The 23,392-nt window shown below is 46.0% G+C and overlaps 1 protein-coding gene across 2 annotated transcripts in view; it reads left to right on the forward strand.

Moving 5' to 3' along the window:
- rabgap1l (RAB GTPase activating protein 1-like) overlaps positions 1–23,392 on the forward strand; it is a 187,672-nt gene that overhangs the window by 122,069 nt on the left and 42,211 nt on the right. For both annotated transcript variants that reach the window (XM_080548270.1, XM_080548269.1), the window contains one exon: positions 11,313–11,456. In XM_080548270.1, coding sequence (XP_080404396.1) covers positions 11,313–11,456 — 144 coding nt within the window. The remainder of the gene's footprint in view (positions 1–11,312; positions 11,457–23,392) is intronic.

Genomic DNA, 23,392 nt, shown 5'->3' on the forward strand with positions numbered 1-23,392 from the left:
AGGTCTACATGTACGACTGCTACAGGTCAGTCTACTACAGCAGGTCTACATGTACGACTGCTACAGGTCAGTCTACTACAGCAGGTCTACATGTACGACTGCTACAGGTCAGTCTACTACAGCAGGTCTACATGTACGACTGCTACAGGTCAGTCTACTACAGCAGGTCTACATGTACGACTGCTACAGGTCAGTCTACTACAGCAGGTCTACATGTACGACTGCTACAGGTCAGTCTACTACAGCAGGTCTACATGTACGACTGCTACAGGCCAGTCTACTACAGCAGGTCTACATGTACGACTGCTACAGGTCAGTCTACTACAGCAGGTCTACATGTACGACTGCTACAGGTCAGTCTACAGCAGGTCTACATGTACGACTGCTACAGGTCAGTCTACTGCAGCAGGTCTACATGTACGACTGCTACAGGTCAGTCTACAGCAGCAGGTTTACATGTACGACTGCTACAGGTCAGTCTACAGCAGGTCTACATGTACGACTGCTACAGGTCAGTCTACAGCAGGTCTACATGTACGACTGCTGTAGGTCAGATTTCAGCAGGTCTACATGTACGACTGCTACAGGTCAGTCTACAGGCAGGTCTACATGTACGACTGCTACAGGTCAGTCTACAGGCACAGCAGGTCTACATGTACGACTGCTACAGGTCAGTCTACTACAGCAGGTCTACATGTACGACTGCTACAGGTCAGTCTACAGCAGCATGTCTACATGTACGACTGCTACAGGCCAGTCTACTACAGCAGGTCTACATGTACGACTGCTACAGGTCAGTCTACTACAGCAGGTCTACATGTACGACTGCTACAGGTCAGTCTACAGCAGGTCTACATGTACGACTGCTACAGGTCAGTCTACAGCAGGTCTACATGTACGACTGCTACAGGTCAGTCTACTACAGCAGGTCTACATGTACGACTGCTACAGGTCAGTCTACTACAGCATGTCTACATGTACGACTGCTACAGGTCAGTCTACTACAGCAGGTCTACATGTACGACTGCTACAGGCCAGTCTACTACAGCAGGTCTACATGTACGACTGCTACAGGTCAGTCTACTACAGCAGGTCTACATGTACGACTGCTACAGGTCAGTCTACAGCAGGTCTACATGTACGACTGCTACAGGTCAGTCTACAGCAGGTTTACATGTACGACTGCTACAGGTCAGTCTACTACAGCAGGTCTACATGTACGACTGCTACAGGTCAGTCTACAGCAGCAGGTCTACATGTACGACTGCTACAGGTCAGTCTACAGCAGCAGGTTTACAGCAATGTGCTCCTCTGTGGCTCAGCTGATAGAGCATGGTGCTAGCTAATGCTTAGGTGGTGGGTTCGATTCCTGCTGGGACCATATATACTGAAAGGTGTGTGCACACACTGCAATGTAAGTCGCTTTGGATAAAAGCGTCAGCTAAATGGCATATATATATATATCATCACAATCACAATCGGAATATATTTATGTATATATATACACATACAGTAGTATATTACAATGTCTCGATAATATCATAACCCACTGCTACAGAGCAAGTGGTCGTAATATAACCACTCATGTTCATGATTTATGACCGAGCTGGCACACTGACCCACTCTTACTGTTACACTGACACAGTCTGACATTTTCTTATTACAAACTTATTAGGGTGTGTGTGTGTGTGTGTGTGTGTGTGTGTGTGTGTGTGTGTGTGCCTGTGTGTGCCTGTGTGTGTGTGTGCGTGTGTGTGCCTGTGTGTGTGTGTGTGTGTGTGTGTGCCTGTGTGTGTGTGTGTGTGTGTGCCTGTGTGTGCGTGCGTGTGTGTGCGTGCTTGCGTGCGAAGGGAACTATGAGTGTTGGGGCCTAAAGTGTTTAACTCAGGCTAGCTATTAGGCTTCATCCACTCCAAATTGGAGTTTAATTTTGTGCTGAAATCCACTTTAGCCTCCTAAGTGGCCTTCTTTCAGCAGCGAGCTGAACTGGGTTAGTATCGACTAGCTCCTGAGGCAAGGGTGTTAGCATTGATTGCTAAGCGTTAGCTTACAAGCGGGAGGCTGCCCAGCAAGGCTGCACAGCAACACTCTCATCTCCTCACTGCCACACGCGAGGTGTCCAAATGATGTTGTTCTTGTTTTTGTGTTTAAGCAGGGTTCCCACGGGCCCTTGAAATCCTTGAAAGTTTGTGAATTAAAAATAAATAAATCAAGGTCTTGAAAATAGACATGGGTCATTGAAAGTGCTTGAATTCCCCTCTCTCCCTCTCTCTCTCTCTCTCTGTAAAAAAAAAAATGTGTTCGAAAATGTTTTACTTAGCTCGTCAACTAGTAAATAAGTCTCTGTATTGCTTAACTTTACACATATTTCACAATATGTTGTTTTGCTGTGCTGTGGTAGAGAAGGCAAGAGAGTCAGACCATCTAGTGTTCACACATTCAAGCCTCTCTTTTTAATTGTTGGTCTGTGAGAGGATAGTTCCTATTATATAAATTCTCATCTAGGTCTGTCTCAAACTATGCCGTGTTGGGTCCTCGAATTTGAGGGAATTGAGTCTTGAAAGTCTGTGAAAGGTGCTTGAATTTGATGTTTCAGAAGGTGTGGGAACCCTGGTTTAAGTTAATTTGCATTCCCAAGCGCACACACACACACACCAAACAATAGGTCTTACATGTTGATATCCTGGAGCTATCGAACGGTGCGGTTAGCCTGAAAGCTCCAGTTGTTTCTGTGGGAGGAGTGAGACTGTTGTAGCAGTTTGAGATGTTGTTTCTCAATAATTTAGTACAATGTGACTTCCGGTAATGGCGGCGTGCTGAGAAGACTGGTTTTCTCACCTCCACTAAAATCGTCAAACAAATTCTGTTACAAACCTAGCTAAAGTCAACGAAAATCAGCCATACCACTCGTAAAAGATGTCGTCTACACAAGGGAAACCGAGTACCCGAAAGAACCCACAAGTACAATCTAAAATTATGGACTTCAGCTCTCCTAAAAACAAGGACGATGCTAAAGCTAACTCGAGCAGCGCGGGGATCACAGAAACTGCCGAGGAAGAAGGGGGAAAATATGACAGGATTCTGGAAGCTATCAGAGAATTGAGGTCCGAGTCTGCAAACCGACATGAAGAAATGTTGGTCGCAATTGATGGACTGAGGAAAGATATGGGAGAATGTACGGAACGAATTACACATGCAGAGGTCCGTATTTCCAACACGGAGGATGAGGTGAATGTCCTCCAGGCTAAGGTCCACTCTCTGGAGGGAAAGAAACACGAGCTAGAAGACAAGGTGACAGACCTAGAATCAAGAGCCAGGCGGTCTAATCTGAGACTCGTTGGCCTGCGGGAGGGAGAGGAGGGAGACGACGCCTGCACCTTTCTCGAGAGTTGGATACCGGAGACACTGGGGCTCGCAGCACTAAGATCCAAACTCACACTGGAGAGAGCTCATCGCATTGGGCAGAGACGGGAGCCCAACGCGCCTCCGAGAACGATGATCATGAAATTCCTGAACGACAGAGATAAGGTGACTGTATTAAGAGCAGCCAGAGCCCAAAAACAAATCCTACACAAGGACAAACCAGTACGTTTCTACCCCGACCTAGCGACAGGAGAACACAAGAAGCAGAAGGAATTCGACTCGGCCAGACAGAAATTACGTAGCATGGGGATAAAACATGGCATGTTGATCCCGGCTAGATTGCTGGTGACACACAAGGACAAAACACAAACTTTTGGCACACCGACAGAAGTGGAAAGTTTCATCAAACGAATCCAAGAAGAGAACGGTAGTGGATGAGTATATGAGACACTACTGCTGGCTTTGATAACGAGCAACGTCATGTTAGACCTCTAACACTGGTTTATATTGTTCTTTTTTCTTATATGTTTATTTGCAAACCAGTTAAACTGTGTGTGTCTAGGTGATTTAACATACTATTATGTTTTCGGAGAAAATATTGGGGTCATTCAGTTGAGAGTAGCTCAGAAATTAGCACGTTAAGACTCAATGTCCCAAAATGCACTACTCGAACACAGTTCACCGTCAACAATGATTCAATGCTACGCTAGACCCATGATACGGGTTTACAATGTTATTTCACAGTTATTCGTTTTTTCAAGTTACATGAAACAAGTTGAATTGTGTCTATTTAAGCGATTAATATGCCAATGTGTTTCCCTTGAGGATATTAGAGTAGATTGGTAGGTCAGAAAGTAACAAAAAAAGTACACTAAAACTCATAATCCCACAATGCACTATTCGAGCAGCACTGTTTCCTGAACAACGGAGATAGAATGGAGAGAAAATGCTGATCCACATTCTTTAGTTATTCTAATATACAATTCACAATGGGCTTCTATACTTAACATTTAGTGGTGGTTGACCAATATACCAACTTTGTTAATTAGGTTTTTATTTCACATTTAGTGGAGGGAGAAGGTTACTCTTTATAAGGAGATTAATCAGTTCAGCCTCACTACTCCTCACTCGGTGTGGAGTAGTTTTCAGCGTTATGGGAGTGAACAGGTGGGTGGGGGGAATGCTCAGTTCTGGAGCATTGGGGGGGTCTCGGTTAGTTTGTTGAGAGACCCAGTTTGTTTGTTTGTTTTTCTTCGTTTTTCTCTTTTGACCTCTTTTTTTTTCTTCTTTACATTATTGCACAATGATACAAGGAATTTACAAATGTATTGCTATCTATGACTGGTAAATTAGACATCAAGTTCACATCCTGGAACTGCAGAGGGCTACAAAAAATAAAAAAGGTAAAGCAGGTGATGGGGAGATTAAAAAGTATTAATTCCCAAATAATTTTTCTTCAAGAAACACATCTTTCAAAAGACAAAGACATTGGGATTAGGAGGAGGTGGCAGGGTAAGGTATTCTCAGCGCCCTTTAACACTCAAGCAAGAGGGGTCATGACTCTTGTACATAAATCTATTCCTCTTAATGTCACAAAGATAATTGCTGATACGGCAGGTAGATACCTAATAATTCAAGGCATGCTTCTGACAGAACTTCTCAACCTGGTCAACATTTATGCGCCAAATAATGATGACCCTGAATTTTTCAGTAATTTGTTTTTCACTCTATCAACCCTCAAAGGTCAATATATAATAGCAGGAGATTTCAACTGTACACTAGATCCCTCTAAAGATAGGTTAACACATATTGATAAGTCCCATAATAAAAGCAGAGGAATTATACATCAGTTTATCAAGACATTAAATCTTAGAGATATATGGAGAGACAGAAACCCTGAGGTATTATTCTATTCGTGTTTTTCCAGTACACATAAAACATACTCCCGAATTGATTATTTCTTAATTTCTGCAGGCCTGGTGTCTAGAATCAAGGAATGTAATTATGACAGTATTCTGATATCAGATCATGCCCCAAATAATTTGTGTTATGTAGACCCAGGCTTGAAAAAGGATCCACCAAAATGGAGATTGCAGCAAAGTTGGCTACGGGACCCAGATCTAATCTCTTTCCTTGAGGTACAAATTGATGTATTTTTCATAATCAACACAGATGAGACTTCTGCAAGCACCAGATGGGAAGCTTTTAAAGCTTACATTAGGGGCCAGATTATTAGTTTTACAAGTTCTAAATCTAAAAGAGCTAAACAAAAATTTACATTGTTAGAGTCAAAAATCAAAGTCTTGGAGAGAAATTATTATCAAAATCCCGATCCAAAAACTCACCAGGAATTGTTATTGTTGAGAACACAGTATAATGAAATGTCAACTGCAAAAGCTACAGATAATCTCTTAAAACTTAAACAAACTATATTTGACCAAGGGGAAAAATCTGGAAAAATCTTGGCATGGCGCTTAAAACAACTTCAAACCGAAAGAGCTATTACCAACCTCAAGACTCATAATGATGACTCTATTATAGATCCTATTAAAATTAATGAGGCATTTAGAGAATATTATGGAAAACTATATAGTTCCGAAAGAGCTCCAGAATTACCAGACCAAAAGCTATTCCTAAATAATATTGATATCCCTAGTATATCAGAGGAAGAAAGGATGGAACTGGGTGACGACTTATCCTTAGAAGACATCACTATGGCAATAAAGAGCATGAAATCTGGGAAGGTGGCAGGACCAGACGGCCTACCCATCGATTTGTATAAGAAATTTGAATCTAAATTAAGGAAACCTCTTCTTGAGATGTTTAATGAATCATTTCGGGAAGGGATCCTCCCTCCCTCCTTGAGAGGGGCTTTGATTACTCTCCTTCCTAAACCTGGAAAATCAAATGATAAATGCGAAAACATGAGGCCAATCAGCCTCCTCAACTCAGATTTAAAAGTACTCTGCAAAATTCTAGCAAAAAGATTAGAGATTATTCTACCAGATATCATAAAGGGAGACCAAAATGGGTTCATTGTGGGTCGTCAGGGATTTCATAACGTAAGAAGGGTTTTAAATATCTTACATTCCCAAAGAGAGTTACCAGATACAGCTTTCCTGTCATTGGATGCTGAGAAAGCATTTGACAGGGTGGAATGGGCATACCTGTTTGAGCTTCTCGAACGATTTGGGCTGGGAGAAAACTTTTGTAAATGGGTGAAATTATTATATAAAGAACCATATGCAGAAATAATTACTAACAACAATATATCTATGCCAATTAAAATCAACAGGGGATGCAGACAGGGGTGTCCATTGAGCCCTCTCATATTTACGATGGCAATTGAGCCCTTAGCAATTGCAATACGAAATCACACATCAATATCAGGCATACCTATAGGTCAACTTGAACATCGCATAGCTCTCTATGCGGATGACGTAATCCTGTTCCTTAAAAATCTGGGAGAATCGATCCCGGCTCTTATGGACCTCATTAAAAGATTCGGCAATATTTCTGGGTACAAAGTTAATAGCCATAAATCTGCCATATTACTGCTTAATTCGAATGAGAGAGAGAACCCACCCAATTATATTGGTCACTTTAAGTCAGTTGACAGCTTTACATATTTAGGAATACAAATTACTCACAGGTTAGAAGAAGTGGTACAGACTAATTATAGCCCTGTTGTAAATTCTATTTGCGAATCAATTGATAGATGGTCATCTCTTCCTATTTCCCAGATAGGCAGAATTAATATATTGAAAATGAACACTCTCCCAAAGCTATTATATCTCTTTCAAAACATCCCCTTGCCGCCTCCCCCAAACTTATTTCCTAGACTAAGGACATTATTCACGAACTTTATATGGAAAAATAGACGCCCCAGACTTCGCCTGTCTCTTCTGTATTTACCTTATGACAGAGGTGGCCTACAATGCCCAAACATGTTGTGGTATTACTGGGCAACTCAAATCAGAACTATGAGGTTTTACTACTCGACAGAAGGACTACTTTCACCAGCATGGAAAGACATTGAGTGTAACTCTATAGGGCTCCAACTGCCGACATATATATACTCTGATAATCCGAAAAACCTTAAAAGGAAAACATCGAACCCTATATTGAGAAACATGATTTCTGTATGGTACGAGGTACAAAAATACTTGTCGGAAACACCTGTTCTCTCTCGCTATAGTCCCATTTGGGGCAATAATTACTTTGTGCCAGGTAGGGCAGACGGGGGCTTTAAATTATGGGCAGACAAAGGAATAACACAAATTAATGACATATTCGACTCAAAGGATGAGCATATGGAATCATTTGAAATTCTAGTAAACAAACATTCTATCCCTCGCAAGCATTTCTTTAAGTACTTACAGCTCAGGAACTTTATTTATTCTAATCAAAATCACTCCCTGGCCATACCCGCTCTATCCTCATTGGAGAAAGTTTTAATTAAAAATCCTTTCGGAAAGGGAATTATTTCGGATGTATATGATTTGTTGATTGCTAGATCACTAGAATCTTCAGAACCCAAATTGAAAGCATGGAGGAGTGACCTTCAAGAGGATATATCAGTGGAAAAATGGAACAAGGCATGCAAAAGAGCTCAAACCCAGACCGCTAACACTCGTTTAAAGCTTCTACAGTACAATTGGATAATGAGAGTATATATAACACCAGAAAAACTCAATAAATTTAACCCCAACATTCCAGACTTATGTAACAGGTGTAGAGAGGACAAGGGTACATTCTTTCATTGTATATGGGAATGTCCAAGAATTCAAGAATTCTGGGAAGAACTTGGAATAATAATACAGGACATTCTGTCAATTAAAATTACTGTTGAGCCTAAGCTGTTTATTCTTGGCATTTATCCAGAGGGACACAGGAGGAAATGCAGTGAACAGATCTTTATGGATATGTGTATTTTACAGGCCAAAAGATCAATAGCACTAACGTGGAAAAGCACAGGTAAACCAAGTATTGTGCAATGGTTTAGGGAGATGTCTCGGTGTCTACCATTAGAGAAAATTTCATACACACTCAAAGACAGGCAGGAAAGATTCCAAAGTATTTGGGGCCCATTCATAAAATATCTGGAGGACAAGGACTTATCACACTGGATGGACGAACCTGGGCGTGAACAAATGTAAACTCTGCAATAAACCATTTGAACAGGTGTGTGAATTGACCAGGAGTAGAGTAGGAGTTGGATATAATTAATGTATCTGTTGCAATGTACCCTTTTCTTTATTATATATATAATTATATTTTAATTTTGATTTTTTTTACAGTTTCATGTTTTTATTATTACCTTTATTTTATTTTTTCTCTCCCTTTTATTTTGTATGTGTATATATGAGCTCAGTTATATGATTGCCTCTCCATCAACGTACGTACTATATATAGGCCTACATGTGTATGGCAATTCTGGTGAGTTATCTGCTTGTATGTACAGTATATACATATATCATTATTACTAATTATTTATTTTCAAGATTTGTTTTATCTTTTTCAAAAAACTCAATAAATATATTGTTGAAAAAAAAAATTTTGTACAATGTGTGCACAGGGGGATGAGAGACGCAGCAGCCACAATAAAGCAGGAAGCGTCTCGGAGGAGCGGATGGCTGGTCCTCAGTTTTAGGCTAAACCACAAGCGGTGGAAAAGTACCAGAGACGGCAAACCTAATTACCTTGCTCCGACCCCCTCACGCCCCCCCCCTCACGCTGCCTGTCTTATCGTATGGGCAGCAGGGGCCCCCGCCAAGTTAACCTGTTTACCATGCTGAGTGTGTGAGTGTGTGAGTGTGTGATGTGTGTGATGTGTGTGTGTGTGTGTGTGTGTGTGTGTGTGTGTGTGTGTGTGATGTGTGTGCGCTGAGTGTGTGAGTGGCACCAGCAGCTTAGCCCTAATAACAAACAAGTCCGTGTGGGTCGGCTGTGGCTCAGGAGGTAGAGCCGGCGTCTAATGATCACCAAGGTCCGCGGTTCGGTTCGGTTCGATCCCCGGCTGGGGGGCCACGTGTCGAGGAGGTGTCCTTGGGCAAGACACTGAACCTAAAAATTGCTCCCAATGAGCGGGTACCGTGCCTCCTTGCATGGTAGCTTGCCGCCATCGGTGTGTGAACGCCCTCCCCAACCACATCAGACAGGCCAACACCCTGCCAACATTTAAACAGGCCCTCAAAACCCACCTCTTCAAGCTCGCCTTCACCAGTTAACCCTCTCCCCCTCCCCTTCCCATGTGTCCCCAGCATTGCTTCATTACTACTCGATCTTCTCAGTTTGTAAAGCGTCTTTGAGTGTCTAGAAAAGTGCTATATAAGTCTAATGTATTATTATTAGTAGTAGTAGTAGTAGTATTAATGTTATTATTATTATTAATGTGTGTGTGAACAGGTGAAGGAGAGGCCATTGTAAAAGCGCTTTGGAATAAGGCGCTATACAGTGCATCCGTAAAGTATTCACACCCCTTAACTTTTTCCACATTTTGTTATGTGGGGTATTATGGGTTATTGCGTGCAGAATAAATATTTATTTTAAAAATCCATTTTGGAATAAGGCTGTAACATAACAAAATGTGGAAAAAGTGAAGGAGTGTGAATACTTTCCGGATACTTCCGGACGTATAAGTGCAGTCCACGTCCTGCTGCAGTTAAAGAGATGGTTATTAACTGATCTGACAACTGTGATATTAACGCGTCATGTAACTTATTACTCAACCAGAATCGTTATTCCCCTCAGCTGCTGGGCGCCCATGTTGGGTCACCTGTCAGTCACTGTGTTTCACAGGGATGAGGATGTGCAGGCAGGTCGTCTGCAAATATTTGGACAGTGACACAATTTCCATAATTTCGACTTTGTATGCCACCACCAAAGGATTTAAAATGAAACAATCGATGCAATTGAAATGCAGACTTTTACACATTCTTTTCTCTTTTTTTGTTTTGTTCTTTTTTTCCTGAGTGGGGAAGCCCCCAGTCATGTTTTTCATTTTAGTGGATAGAGATAGTGAAGACAGACAGGAAAGTAAGGAGAAGAGGTACATGTCAGCAGGGCATGGGCAGGATTCAAACCCATGCCGACATGGGCATAATGTGTGCAGTGTAGACCGCGGTGCTAGACCACTGGACCACCCCAGGCCAGCACTTTTACACATTCTGATTGTGTCTACATTAAATGAGAACGGGGGGAAAAACAACATAGTGATTGGATCACACCTCAGATCAAAACCACCTCCAGCGATGGACGGGCAGCTTGTGTTGTGGCCGCATTGTTGGACAAGTGTTTAAGATAAGATATTAATAACAAAAGAACAAATATGAACAAAATGTGGCCTGGGTGGTCCAGTGGTCTAGCACCGTGGTCTACAGTGCACACACATTATGCCCATGTCGGCATGGGCATGCCCATGTCCTCCTCACCCCTCCTCCTCACCCCTCCCTCTCTCCTCACCCCTCCTCCTCACCCCTCCCTCCCCACCCACCCCTCCTCCTCACCCCTCCCTCTCTCCTCACCCCTCCCTCTTTCCTCACCCCTCCTCCTCACCCCTCCCTCCTCACCCCTCCTCCTCACCCCTCCCTCTCTCCTCACCCCTCCCTCTCTCCTCACCCCTCCCTCTCTCCTCACCCCTCCCTCTCTCCTCACTCCTCCCTCTCTCCTCACTCCTCCCTCTCTCCTCACCCCTCCCTCTCTCCTCACCCCTCCTCCTCACCCCTCCCTCCCCACCCACCCTCCCTCCTCACCCCTCCTCCCCACCCTCCCTCCTCACCCCTCCCTCCTCACCCCTCCTCCTCACCCCTCCCGACCCACCCTCCCTCCTCACCCCTCCTCCCCACCCTCCCTCCTAACCCCTCCTTCCCACCCCTCCCTCAGTCCGTTTATTCTATGTTCTCTCTCTTCTTTCTCTCACCTTCTCTCTCTTCCCTCTCTCCTCCCAGGAGCAGCTCCCGGAGCTGTGGACCCACTTCCAGGAGATGAACCTGGAGGCCCACATGTACGCGTCCCAGTGGTTCCTGACGCTCTTCACCGCCAAGTTCCCCCTCTGCATGGTGTTCCACATCACCGACCTGCTGCTGTGTGAGGTGAGGAGGTCAGAGGTCAACACAGGGTTCAACCACGGGTCCTTGAACCCCTTGACAGTTTGTGAATTTGAGACAGAGAATGAGAAATCAAGGTCTTAAAAGTCTGACAAAATAGACATGGGTCATTGGAAAGTGCTTGAATTCCCCCCTCTCTCTCTCTCTCTCTCTCTCTCTCTCTCTCTCTCTCTCTCTCTCTCTCTCTCTCTCTCTCTCTCTCTTTCGTTTTAATTGTTGTCTGTGAGCGGATAGTTCCTATTACATAAATTCTCATCTTCTAGCTCTGTCTCAAACTACCCGTGTTGGGTCCTTGAATTTGAGGGAATTGAAAGGTGCTTGATGTTTCAGAAGGTGTGGGAACCCTGAACATCCACACTCAACTTTATTGTCATTGACCAGAGCACTGAGCGCTCGAGTGCTGAGACAACGAAATGTAGTTGGTGCACACGTCCCCCTTCCCCCCCCCACGTCCCCCCCCAGGGAGAACAGAGCTCTGGGGGAGGGTGGGTGGGGAGGGAGGGGTGAGGAGGGTAGGTGTGGAGGGAGGGGTGAGGAGGGTGGGTGAGGTGAGGAGGGTGGGTGGGGAGGGAGGGGTGAGGAGGGGTGACAACTTCACATCCCCCCCCCCCAGGGAGAACAGAGCTCTGGGGGAGGGTGGGTGGGGAGGGAGGGAGGGGTGAGGAAGGTGGGTGTGGAGGGAGGGGTGAGGAGGGTGGGTGAGGTGAGGAGGGTGGGTGGGGAAGGAGGGGTGAGGAGGGGTGACAACTTCACGTCCCGTCCCCCCCAGGGAGAACAGAGCTCTGGGGGAGGGTGGGTGGGGAGGGAGGGGTGAGGAGGGAGGGTGGGGAGGGAGGGATGAGGAGGGAGGGTCGGGAGGGAGGGGGGGAAACTAGACCTCTGCGCTCTGGGCCCACAGGGTCAGACATCTTCAGCGCCCAGTGTAAGAGCACAACGGTAGTGGTAGGTAGGGTAGACAGTGGTAGGTAGGTAGACAGTGGTAGGTAGGTAGGCAGTGGTAGGTAGGTAGGCAGCGGTAGGTAGGTAGGCAGTGGTAGGTAGGTAGGCAGTGGTAGGTAGGTAGGCAGCGGTAGGTAGGTAGGCAGTGGTAGGTAGGGTAGGCAGTGGTAGGTAGGATAGACAGTGGTAGGTAGGGTAGACAGTGGTAGGTAGGTAGACAGTGGTAGGTAGGTAGGCAGTGGTAGGTAGGTAGACAGTGGTAGGTAGGGTAGACAGTGGTAGGTAGGTAGACAGTGGTAGGTAGGTAGGCAGTGGTAGGTAGGGTAGACAGTGGTAGGTAGGTAGGCAGTGGTAGGTAGGGTAGGCAGTGGTAGGTAGGTAGGCAGTGGTAGGTAGGGTAGGCAGTGGTAGGTAGGTAGACAGTGGTAGGTAGGTAGGCAGTGGTAGGTAGGTAGGCAGTGGTAGGTAGGGTAGGCAGTGGTAGGTAGGTAGGCAGTGGTAGGTAGGGTAGGCAGTGGTAGGTAGGTAGACAGTGGTAGGTAGGTAGGCAGTGGTAGGTAGGTAGGCAGTGGTAGGTAGGGTAGACAGTGGTAGGTAGGTAGGCAGTGGTAGGTAGGTAGGCAGTGGTAGGTAGGTAGGCAGTGGTAGGTAGGTAGTGGTAGGTAGGTAGGCAGTGGTAGGTAGGTAGGCAGTGGTAGGTAGGTAGGCAGTGGTAGGTAGGTAGGCAGTGGTAGGTAGGTAGGCAGTGGTAGGTAGGGTAGACAGTGGTAGGTAGGTAGGCAGTGGTAGGTAGGTAGGCAGTGGTAGGTAGACAGTGGTAGGTAGGTAGGTAGACAGTGGTAGGTAGGTAGGCAGTGGTAGGTAGGTAGGCAGTGGTAGGTAGGTAGGCAGTGGTAGGTAGGTAGGCAGTGGTAGGTAGGTAGGCAGCGGTAGGTAGGTAGGCAGTGGTAGGTAGGGTAGGCAGTGGTAGGTAGGATAGACAGTGGTAGGTAGGTAGACAGTGGTAGGTAGGGTAGACAGTGGTAGGTAGGTAGACAGTGGTAGGTAGGTAGGCAGTGGTAGGTAGGGTAGACAGTGGTAGGTAGGTAGGCAGTGGTAGGTAGGGTAGGCAGTGGTAGGTAGGTAGGCAGTGGTAGGTAGGGTAGGCAGTGGTAGGTAGGTAGACAGTGGTAGGTAGGTAGGCAGTGGTAGGTAGGTAGGCAGTGGTAGGTAGGGTAGACAGTGGTAGGTAGGTAGGCAGTGGTAGGTAGGTAGGCAGTGGTAGGTAGGTAGGCAGTGGTAGGTAGGTAGTGGTAGGTAGGTAGGCAGTGGTAGGTAGGTAGGCAGTGGTAGGTAGGTAGGCAGTGGTAGGTAGGTAGGCAGTGGTAGGTAGGTAGGCAGTGGTAGGTAGGGTAGACAGTGGTAGGTAGGTAGGCAGTGGTAGGTAGGTAGGCAGTGGTAGGTAGACAGTGGTAGGTAGGTAGGCAGTGGTAGGTAGGTAGGCAGTGGTAGGTAGGTAGGCAGTGGTAGGTAGGTAGGTAGGCAGTGGTAGGTAGGTAGGCAGTGGTAGGTAGGTAGGCAGTGGTAGGTAGGTAGGCAGTGTTAGGTAGGGTAGGCAGTGGTAGGTAGGGTAGACAGTGGTAGGTAGGTAGACAGTGGTAGGTAGGGTAGGCAGTGGTAGGTAGGTAGGCAGTGGTAGGTAGGTAGGCAGTGGTAGGTAGGTAGGCAGTGGTAGGTAGGTAGGCAGTGGTAGGTAGGTAGGCAGTGTTAGGTAGGTAGGCAGTGTTAGGTAGGGTAGGCAGTGGTAGGTAGGTAGGTAGGCAGTGGTAGGTAGGGTAGACAGTGGTAGGTAGGGTAGACAGTGGTAGGTAGGGTAGGCAGTGGTAGGTAGGGTAGGCAGTGGTAGGTAGGTAGGCAGTGGTAGGTAGGTAGGCAGTGGTAGGTAGGGTAGGCAGTGGTAGGTAGGTAGGCAGTGGTAGGTAGGTAGGCAGTGGTAGGTAGGCAGTGGTAGGTAGGTAGGCAGTGGTAGGTAGGTAGGCAGTGGTAGGTAGGTAGACAGTGGTAGGTAGGGTAGACAGTGGTAGGTAGGTAGGCAGTGGTAGGTAGGGTAGGCAGCGGTAGGTAGGTAGGCAGTGGTAGGTAGGTAGACAGTGGTAGGTAGGGTAGACAGTGGTAGGTAGGTAGGCAGTGGTAGGTAGGGTAGGCAGTGGTAGGTAGGTAGGCAGTGGTAGGTAGGTAGGCAGTGGTAGGTAGGCAGTGGTAGGTAGGTAGGCAGTGGTAGGTAGGTAGACAGTGGTAGGTAGGTAGACAGTGGTAGGTAGGTAGGCAGTGGTAGGTAGGTAGGCAGTGGTAGGTAGGCAGTAGGTAGGGTAGACAGTGGTAGGTAGGGTAGACAGTGGTAGGTAGATAGGCAGTGGTAGGTAGGTAGGCAGTGGTAGGTAGGGTAGACAGTGGTAGGTAGGGTAGGCAGTGGTAGGTAGGGTAGGCAGTGGTAGGTAGGTAGGCAGTGGTAGGTAGGGTAGACAGTGGTAGGTAGGGTAGGCAGTGGTAGGTAGGGTAGGCAGTGGTAGGTAGGTAGGCAGTGGTAGGTAGGCAGTGTTAGGTAGGTAGACAGTGGTAGGTAGGTAGGCAGTGGTAGGTAGGGTAGGCAGTGGTAGGTAGGGTAGACAGTGGTAGGTAGGGTAGGCAGTGGTAGGTAGGGTAGGCAGTGGTAGGTAGGTAGGCAGTGGTAGGTAGGCAGTGTTAGGTAGGTAGACAGTGGTAGGTAGGTAGGCAGTGGTAGGTAGGGTAGGCAGTGGTAGGTAGGTAGGCAGTGGTAGGTAGGTAGGCAGTGTTAGGTAGGTAGACAGTGGTAGGTAGGTAGGCAGTGGTAGGTAGGGTAGGCAGTGGTAGGTAGGTAGGCAGTGGTAGGTAGGTAGACAGTGGTAGGTAGGGTAGACAGTGGTAGGTAGGTAGGCAGTGGTAGGTAGGTAGGCAGTGGTAGGTAGGTAGGCAGTGGTAGGTAGGGTAGGCAGTGGTAGGTAGGTAGGCAGTGGTAGGTAGGGTAGACAGTGGTAGGTAGGGTAGACAGTGGTAGGTAGTAGGGCTGCACGATTAATCGATTTTAAATCGAAATCGCGATTTGAAATAATGCGTTTTTTTTTTTTTTTTTTTTTTTTTTTGCTATTTAGCAGACGCTTTTAATCCAAAGCGATTTACAATTACGAATTACAGGGACATTCCCCCTGGAGTAACTGAGGGCTAAGTGCCTTACTCAAGGGCACACTAGTAGTGGTGTGGTTTCAGGCGGGATTTGAACTCACACAACCTTCCGATCGCAAGTCCAACTCACTAGACCACCACTACCCGTATGGGATACGTCATACAGCGCGTCGGATTCAACGTCAATGAACGTCAACAATGAACGTCAACAATGAACGTCAACGTCAATGAACGTCAACGTCAATGAACGCACACCAACAACATCGCACGTGAAACGCCCACGTTTCGGTAGCTAGCAATAGCAACATTCATGGTGGATAATGGCTTCAGCAGAACCAGAAGCAACGTTGGACGATTTAGTCCCGAAGAAAAGCAGCACTTCTGTTGTGTGGAAGTATTTCGGATTTAGGACGACTGATGTGCAACAAAAACAGGTGTTGTGCACGACCTGTCGTGGAACAGTCGCTACATCCAGAGGCAACACCACAAACCTATATCAGCACTTGAAAAAGTACCACAGGCAGCTGTATGACGGGTGTGCGGTCAGAAAGGGAGAGTTGAGTGAACGTCCCGTAGCCCAGTCTAACAAAGTTAAACAACCTAGTGTTTCAGAGTCGTTTGCGGCTGTTACGGCATATGAAAAGGGCTCACGAAGGCACCGTGAAATAACAAATTCCATCACGCACTACCTCGCAAAAGACATGGTGTCTATTAACACTGTGAGCAACTTAGGGTTGAATTTTTTTTTGAAAGTACCTGCCCTTTTCCAAACAGCTTCCAATTAAGCTTTCCTAGATGGTTGTGTGAAACAAACCACCTGAGTCAGGTTAGTAATGCTCCATCACATGTTTTAATCTGAAGCTTGATTTTAAAGCAACCCAACTTTAAAGCAACCCAATGTAAGTTTAGTTCTTTCACTCGTAGCTCGGGCTGTGGGGGTGCTAGAGGAGGGAGCCTCTAAGTCCCCTGAAGACGTACAAACAAACTGCACGTTGATACGACCTTCCTAGCCGGAGATATGGCCACACTTTACAAAAACTTCCTCTTTTTTTTTCTTTTTTTTTTTTGCTATTTAAAAAAAATAATAATCGCAAATTAATCGCAATCGCGATATCTGTCCAAATAATCGCAATTCGATTTTTTCCCCAAATCGTGCAGCCCTAGTAGGTAGGGTAGGCAGTGGTAGGTAGGTAGACAGTGGTAGGTAGGGTAGACAGTGGTAGGTAGGGTAGACAGTGGTAGGTAGGTAGACAGTGGTAGGTAGGGTAGGCAGTGGTAGGTAGGTAGGCAGTGGTAAGTAGGGTAGACAGTGGTAGGTAGGGTAGACAGTGGTAGGTAGGTAGGCAGTAGGTAGGGTAGGCAGTGGTAGGTAGGTAGGCAGTGGTAGGTAGGTAGGTAGGCAGTGTTAGGTAGGGTAGGCAGTGGTAGGTAGGTAGGTAGGCAGTGGTAGGTAGGTAGACAGTGGTAGGTAGGGTAGACAGTGGTAGGTAGGTAGGCAGTGGTAGGTAGGTAGGCAGTGGTAGGTAGGTAGACAGTGGTAGGTAGGGTAGACAGTGGTAGGTAGGTAGGCAGTGGTAGGTAGGTAGGCAGTGGTAGGTAGGTAGGCAGTGGTAGGTAGGTAGGCAGTGGTAGGTAGGTAGGCAGTGGTAGGTAGGCAGTGGTAGGTAGGTAGACAGTGGTAGGTAGGTAGGCAGTGGTAGGTAGGGTAGACAGTGGTAGGTAGGGTAGACAGTGGTAGGTAGGTAGGCAGTGGTAGGTAGGTAGACAGTGGTAGGTAGGTAGACAGTGGTAGGTAGGTAGGCAGTGGTAGGTAGGTAGACAGTGGTAGGTAGGGTAGACAGTGGTAGGTAGGGTAGACAGTGGTAGGTAGGTAGGCAGTGGTAGGTAGGGTAGACAGTGGTAGGTAGGTAGGCAGTAGGTAGGGTAGGCAGTGGTAGGTAGGTAGGCAGTGGTAGGTAGGTAGGCAGTGGTAGGTAGGGTAGGTAGGGTAGGCAGTGGTAGGTAGGTAGGCAGTGGTAGGTAGGGTAGGTAGTGGTAGGTAGGTAGGTAGCGGTAGGTAGGGTAGGTAGGGTAGGCAGTGTTAGGTAGGTAGGCAGTGGTAGGTAGGTAGGCAGTGGTAGGTAGGCAGTGGTAGGTAGGGTAGGTAGGGTAGGCAGTGGTAGGTAGGCAGTGGTAGGTAGGTAGGCAGTGGTAGGTAGGTAGGCAGTGGTAGGTAGGGTAGGCAGTGGTAGGGTAGGCACGTTAGATGTAGGGTTGGGTACCGTTTGGTTTTATTCGATACCGGTGCCAAATCGGTACTTTAAAAACGGTACCGGTACCGAAACGGTACTTAAAGCGTTACTTTTGATTTTTTTAAAAATCTATATAGAAATCCAGGATTTTTCACATCAGTGGTCACTGACGCGATTTTCCGAGTGCACGCCATTAATGCAGAGCGGCGATGTTTTATATAAGGTGATCAAATACCAACATATCCTGATGCTACAGCTGCAGCAGAACATGGGGAACTACAGCACTGAACATAGGTTACCGTATAATATACATGTGACTGACAGATACGCCCAAGACAGACAGACACACACACACACACACACACACACACACACACACACAGTGAAAGATAATCAGCTCATTGAATATGAAGTACACAAGAGTACACACAGAACCGGGAACGCGCATACAGCACTGAACAACATCCGTAGAATATAAACTTGTGACTGACAGTCACACACACACACACACACACACACACACACACACACACACTGAAAGATTATCAGCTCATCAATATGAAGTAGGCCTACATGAGAGTACACGCACAAAACGGGCTAAAGTTACTCATTAACTGTTTACACAAGTAGAATCACAGTGTGACAGTCAGATGGAGCATTCGGTAAACAATCAACAGCAAGGTAATGCATCAGCTGAGTTAAAGAAAACCAACTTTTACCTTTGATGACACCGACATGAGCCCTGTTTTCCCATCAGGGTTTCCGTTAGAAAAAATTGCCGCCGGACATCGTGTCCGGGAAGATTTCGATTTACCGGACAAACGTGAATTATTCCGGTCATCATATTAAAATATAATATAGCTGTTTGTCGCGGTGATTACTGTTGTGTAGCGGCCTATATATGCCATTTAATGTCTATTTCTCATCCGATACGATTAGATGCGAGCTATATAATATATAATAATATAACATGATTCGCATGCGCGCTATGCCATTATGTCCAGCGCTGAACGGGAGCCTCACTGGGAACTGAACAGACAGCATCGATCAATGAACGGACTCCACATTACGTTAACTGAAGTTTGTTAAATTGTTTGGGATTAATGTGAGTTTTCTATTTTCTCTTTCCAGTTTTACCCTTTTTTTTTTTTAATCAATAAAACAACGTCATTTCTATAACCAGGGGGGTATTCCATCAACATCGCTAAAGGAAAATCCAGGTTTAGTCTGATAAGTCTCGCGAGAGTTCTTAAAAATATCTAGGCATATTCTGATAAGTCTCGCGAGAGTTATCCAAAATAAGCCAGGATTTTCCTTTAGCGACGTTGATGGAATACCCCCCAGGTCTCGCTGGTTGGGAAGGCATTTCGTTTAGCTGCCTGTCAAATCATACTTAATCGGACTCGGGAGTATGACAATGAGGAGAACATAACTGTTTATTGAGAAACAATTGATAGGCAGGCTGGGATACGTATATAAAGAAATACCACAATGTCTAGATGTATAACATTTTATTGAACAGTGCAAGCATGTAGGCTTCTGGCGTGACACGGCTAGCCTAATTTCCTTTCATATGCCTTTTATCAGATAAAATAAAATAGAATAAAACTCTTTGAAAATAAATAGGCTTTAAATTAACTTGCAATGCGTATAGGCTAATTTCCGTTCGATGTTACAGCCTAGACCTATGCCTTTTCTCAGATAGATAGGGGATAGCCCTGTAAGCTCATACGGGTCTGTATGTCGTCCTGAAGACCGGCTGTTAGATCATATCGCTGAAGTTTGTCTCCATCTTAGTGTAAATGTTGTCCGTTTCGTTTGTTATCCTTGTTATTGTGCGATAAAGTTAAGGCGCTCCGCTTCGGGCCACCATTTTCAGCTGAGCACCAAACACACACACACTCATACACACACAACACTGCCCGAGAGAGAAGGACCCGCCCCCTTTAGTTAGCCTAGGCCAGGGGTCGGCAATAGGCGGCCCGTGGGCCATTGCTGGCCCGTCACCAATAATATTTGGGCCAGCAGATTATTTTGAGAATCCACTTTTTATTTTTTTTATTTTTTATAAATAATAATATCGGACCGACAGTCCCACATATAGCGCCTATAATGTCCGAATAGAGAATCGAACTCCACCTGAATAATGCTTATTGTACTTTTATCCATGTTGAGAGTGAATGACACAGGGACAGACAATCAGGCAGCAAGGTGCACCGAAGCGCACTGACGCTGAACCCCTCAGAGTGAATCATAAGCAGGTGGACAACGCGTCACGGTACTGAAATAGCCGACATACCGTGTGTGGTTTGAACAAAATAACACGAGCTCAGTAAGCCATTCAAACGTAATGTTTACGTATATGTGACTGCAACACACATATGAACAGTAACAACGCAAATTCTGTTTAATTTTCTGAAAAACATTGAAAACAAAATCGGCGAAAACAAAAAGCATCTCCCATCGGTCAGTATTTGCTTGATATCTGGTGATATTGACGTCACTTTAATCCACAGGCAGTTCTCAAGGTTTTTATGCATCCATCGATTCCTCTCGTGCGTCTTTATCGCATTCATTGACGAAAAGGACGACTCGCATGTATAGAAAGGGAACATTGTGAGCACGGAAAATGTCTCTCACAACGGCTTTGCATTGATGAAACCAGGTAGGATGAACGTATAGTTCACTGTCCATTCCTCTTTAAATGCCCTGTTTCCACCGTCAACTTTCCTCTTTAGACCTTTGGAGAGTGACATTATGTTTCTCTTGCTAGCAGGTTAAATGTTTGGCTAACTTCACCCGGCACGCAAACAACCAATCCAATAATAATAATGTGACCTTGTCTGGGAGGAGGGGGGAATAATTATCAGAATGAAACTATGTTACCTAATTATTAGAATAAGTTAGGCTACGCTACATCGTCAATCCACACATTTATTATTCAAAAATATGGAAAAGTGTGAAACTACGTTTCAACGTTGTTGAGAATCACAACACAAACTCGCTAGTCAAGCCAAAATACTGCAACATAATGGATTGGACAGCTACCTAGTTAACTAGAACACTACTTTACATTGTTAGCAGGTTCACAAAACAAGCTGTGTTAGTTGACTAGCGATGTGTACAGTCGAAAGAAAAGTCAAAGCATTAGAACGTGTCACATTTTTAAACAATCAATTACTGAAATTAGCCTTTGATTATGTTCGGGCCCGCCATCTAGTGGCTCAAAAAAAAATTGGCCCGAGGCCAAACCTAATTGCCGACCCCTGGCCTAGGCTAACTAAAGGGGGCGGGTCCTTCTCTCTCAGGCAGTGTTGTGTGTGTATGAGTGTGTGTGTGTGTTTGGTGCTCAGCTGAAAATGGTGGTCCGAAGCCAATTTGAATACAAAATGTGAACTTTAGCAAATTGTATTCAAATTGTGCTTAGAGGGAATTATTTTCACCGGACATTATGTCCGACGAGTTTTCAATTTGTCGGACTTCAACAAATTTTACCGGACAAAGACCGGTAATTACCGGTTAACGGAAACCCTGTTTCCCATACCTCCGCCGTTCTCTTCGTGATGATTTTAGATTATTTTTGCACCGCGCATATTGCCCTGTAATAAGACCATGCGACCACAGCTTCCGTGTGTCTCTTATTGTCCAAATGTTCCCTGAATTTTAGCTGCATGTTTTTCCAGCATGTAAATCCGTTGTCAATAAAAATTCGACTCCAATTCTTTCCCCCTGCCAATAAAACGTTGTTAAAGTGATGGAGAGACGCAAAGGAGAGGGATTTCCTGAAATCCATATTTCCCGCTAAATTCAGACCAATCACAAAACTGTTTTGCAAGCGCGTTGCCTCGCACTTGTTGAGAGCGTCTCGGATTACATGCACTGGAACTAACAGACGATGTCACGTGCGGTTGCATGTAACGTCCGTTTTGGACACCAGGGGGCGACAGAGGAACCGAAACGAGGCACCGAAATCTCTGTTGCAATTCGGTTCGGTAGGTACCGAATGTAACCTACCGGTACCGGTTTTCGGTACCCAACCCTAGTTAGATGTGACGCCAGCAACCCTCCAGGCACCAGCTCACATCCTCCAGGGGGTTTGGGATCAAACCAGCGACCTACCGATTTCTGGCCGGCCTCTCTAACCCCCCTAGTAGGGGTCTAAGCCTAACCCTACCTGCTGCCCCCCCAGAACCACAGCACCCTACCTGAACCCCCCAAAAAATATCTGTACCTGAACCCAACATTGAGCTTCATTCCCTATTCGACTTGAATTAGCCGCTAAGTCATTCAGCTCCCAGTTAAACCCTCTGACAGAACTTTTACATCAACATCAACCCAGTCCATCCTCTGAACACTACGCTTCAGTGGTGTCAGTGACCCATAGCTTTACCAGAACCTCCACCCGTACACACACACACACACACACACACACACACACACACACACACACACACACACACACACAGGCACACACAGGCACACACAGGCACACACAGGCACACACAGGCACATACACGCACACTCAGACTCAGACTCACACTCACACTCACACACTCACTCACACACACACACAGGCACACACACAGGCACACTCTCTCACACACACACACACACACACACACATTATGAGCATCTTTATCAACTCTGGCCTGTAGTACCACCACTTTATTACCGTAGTAGTATTACTTATTTGACTTATATTTGCTTATTATTGTGATTTTGTATCTCGATGCTGCAATGTCAGTGTTGAGGAACCAAAGCCAAAGAATGTTCCTCTGGTGTGCTTCTTGTACTTGTTGAGACGTAATAAAAGTGATTCAGATTCAGATCCTGATTAACATAAAGCAGATCCTCCCGCAGGACTCATTTACATTTTAACCATTTAGCAGCAGACGCTTTTATATAAAGTGACTTACAATTAGAGATTACAGGGACAGTCTCCCTGGAGTAACTTAGGGCTAAGTGCCTTACTCAAGGGCACACTAGTGGTGGTGTTCCCAGGTCTTACTCAAGGGCACACTAGTGGTGGTGTTCCCAGGTCTTACTCAAGGACACACTAGTGGTGGTGTTCCCAGGTCTTACTCAAGGATACTCTAGTGGTGGTGTTCCCTGGTCTTACTCAAGGACACACTAGTGGTGGTGTTCCCTGGTCTTACTCAAGGACAGGACACACTAGTGGTGGTGTTCCCAGGTCTTACTCAAGGGCACACTAGTGGTGGTGTTCCCAGGTCTTACTCAAGGACACACTAGGGGTGGTGTTCCCAGGTCTTACTCAAGGACACACTAGTAGTGGTGTTCCCTGGTGGGAAGTAATTTTTTCTGAGTGGGGAGAGAGGGCATGTCAGCCGGGCGTGGGCCGGATTCGAACCCATGCCGACATGGGCATATGTGTGCGCTGTAGACCGCGGTGCTAGACCACTGGACCACCCCAGGCCACGTCCCTGGCGGGATTTAAACTGATGACTCATGATCACCAGTCCAACTCACTATCCACTAGGCCAGACCACCACTACCCCCCTAGTAGTACTGATTCACCTGTGAACTTCAAAGTGAGTGAAGCCTCAGCCATGG

The sequence above is a fragment of the Nansenia antarctica genome (genome assembly GCF_963989245.1).
Source record: "Nansenia antarctica genome assembly, chromosome: 1".
Taxonomy (NCBI): Eukaryota; Metazoa; Chordata; class Actinopteri; order Argentiniformes; family Microstomatidae; genus Nansenia; species Nansenia antarctica.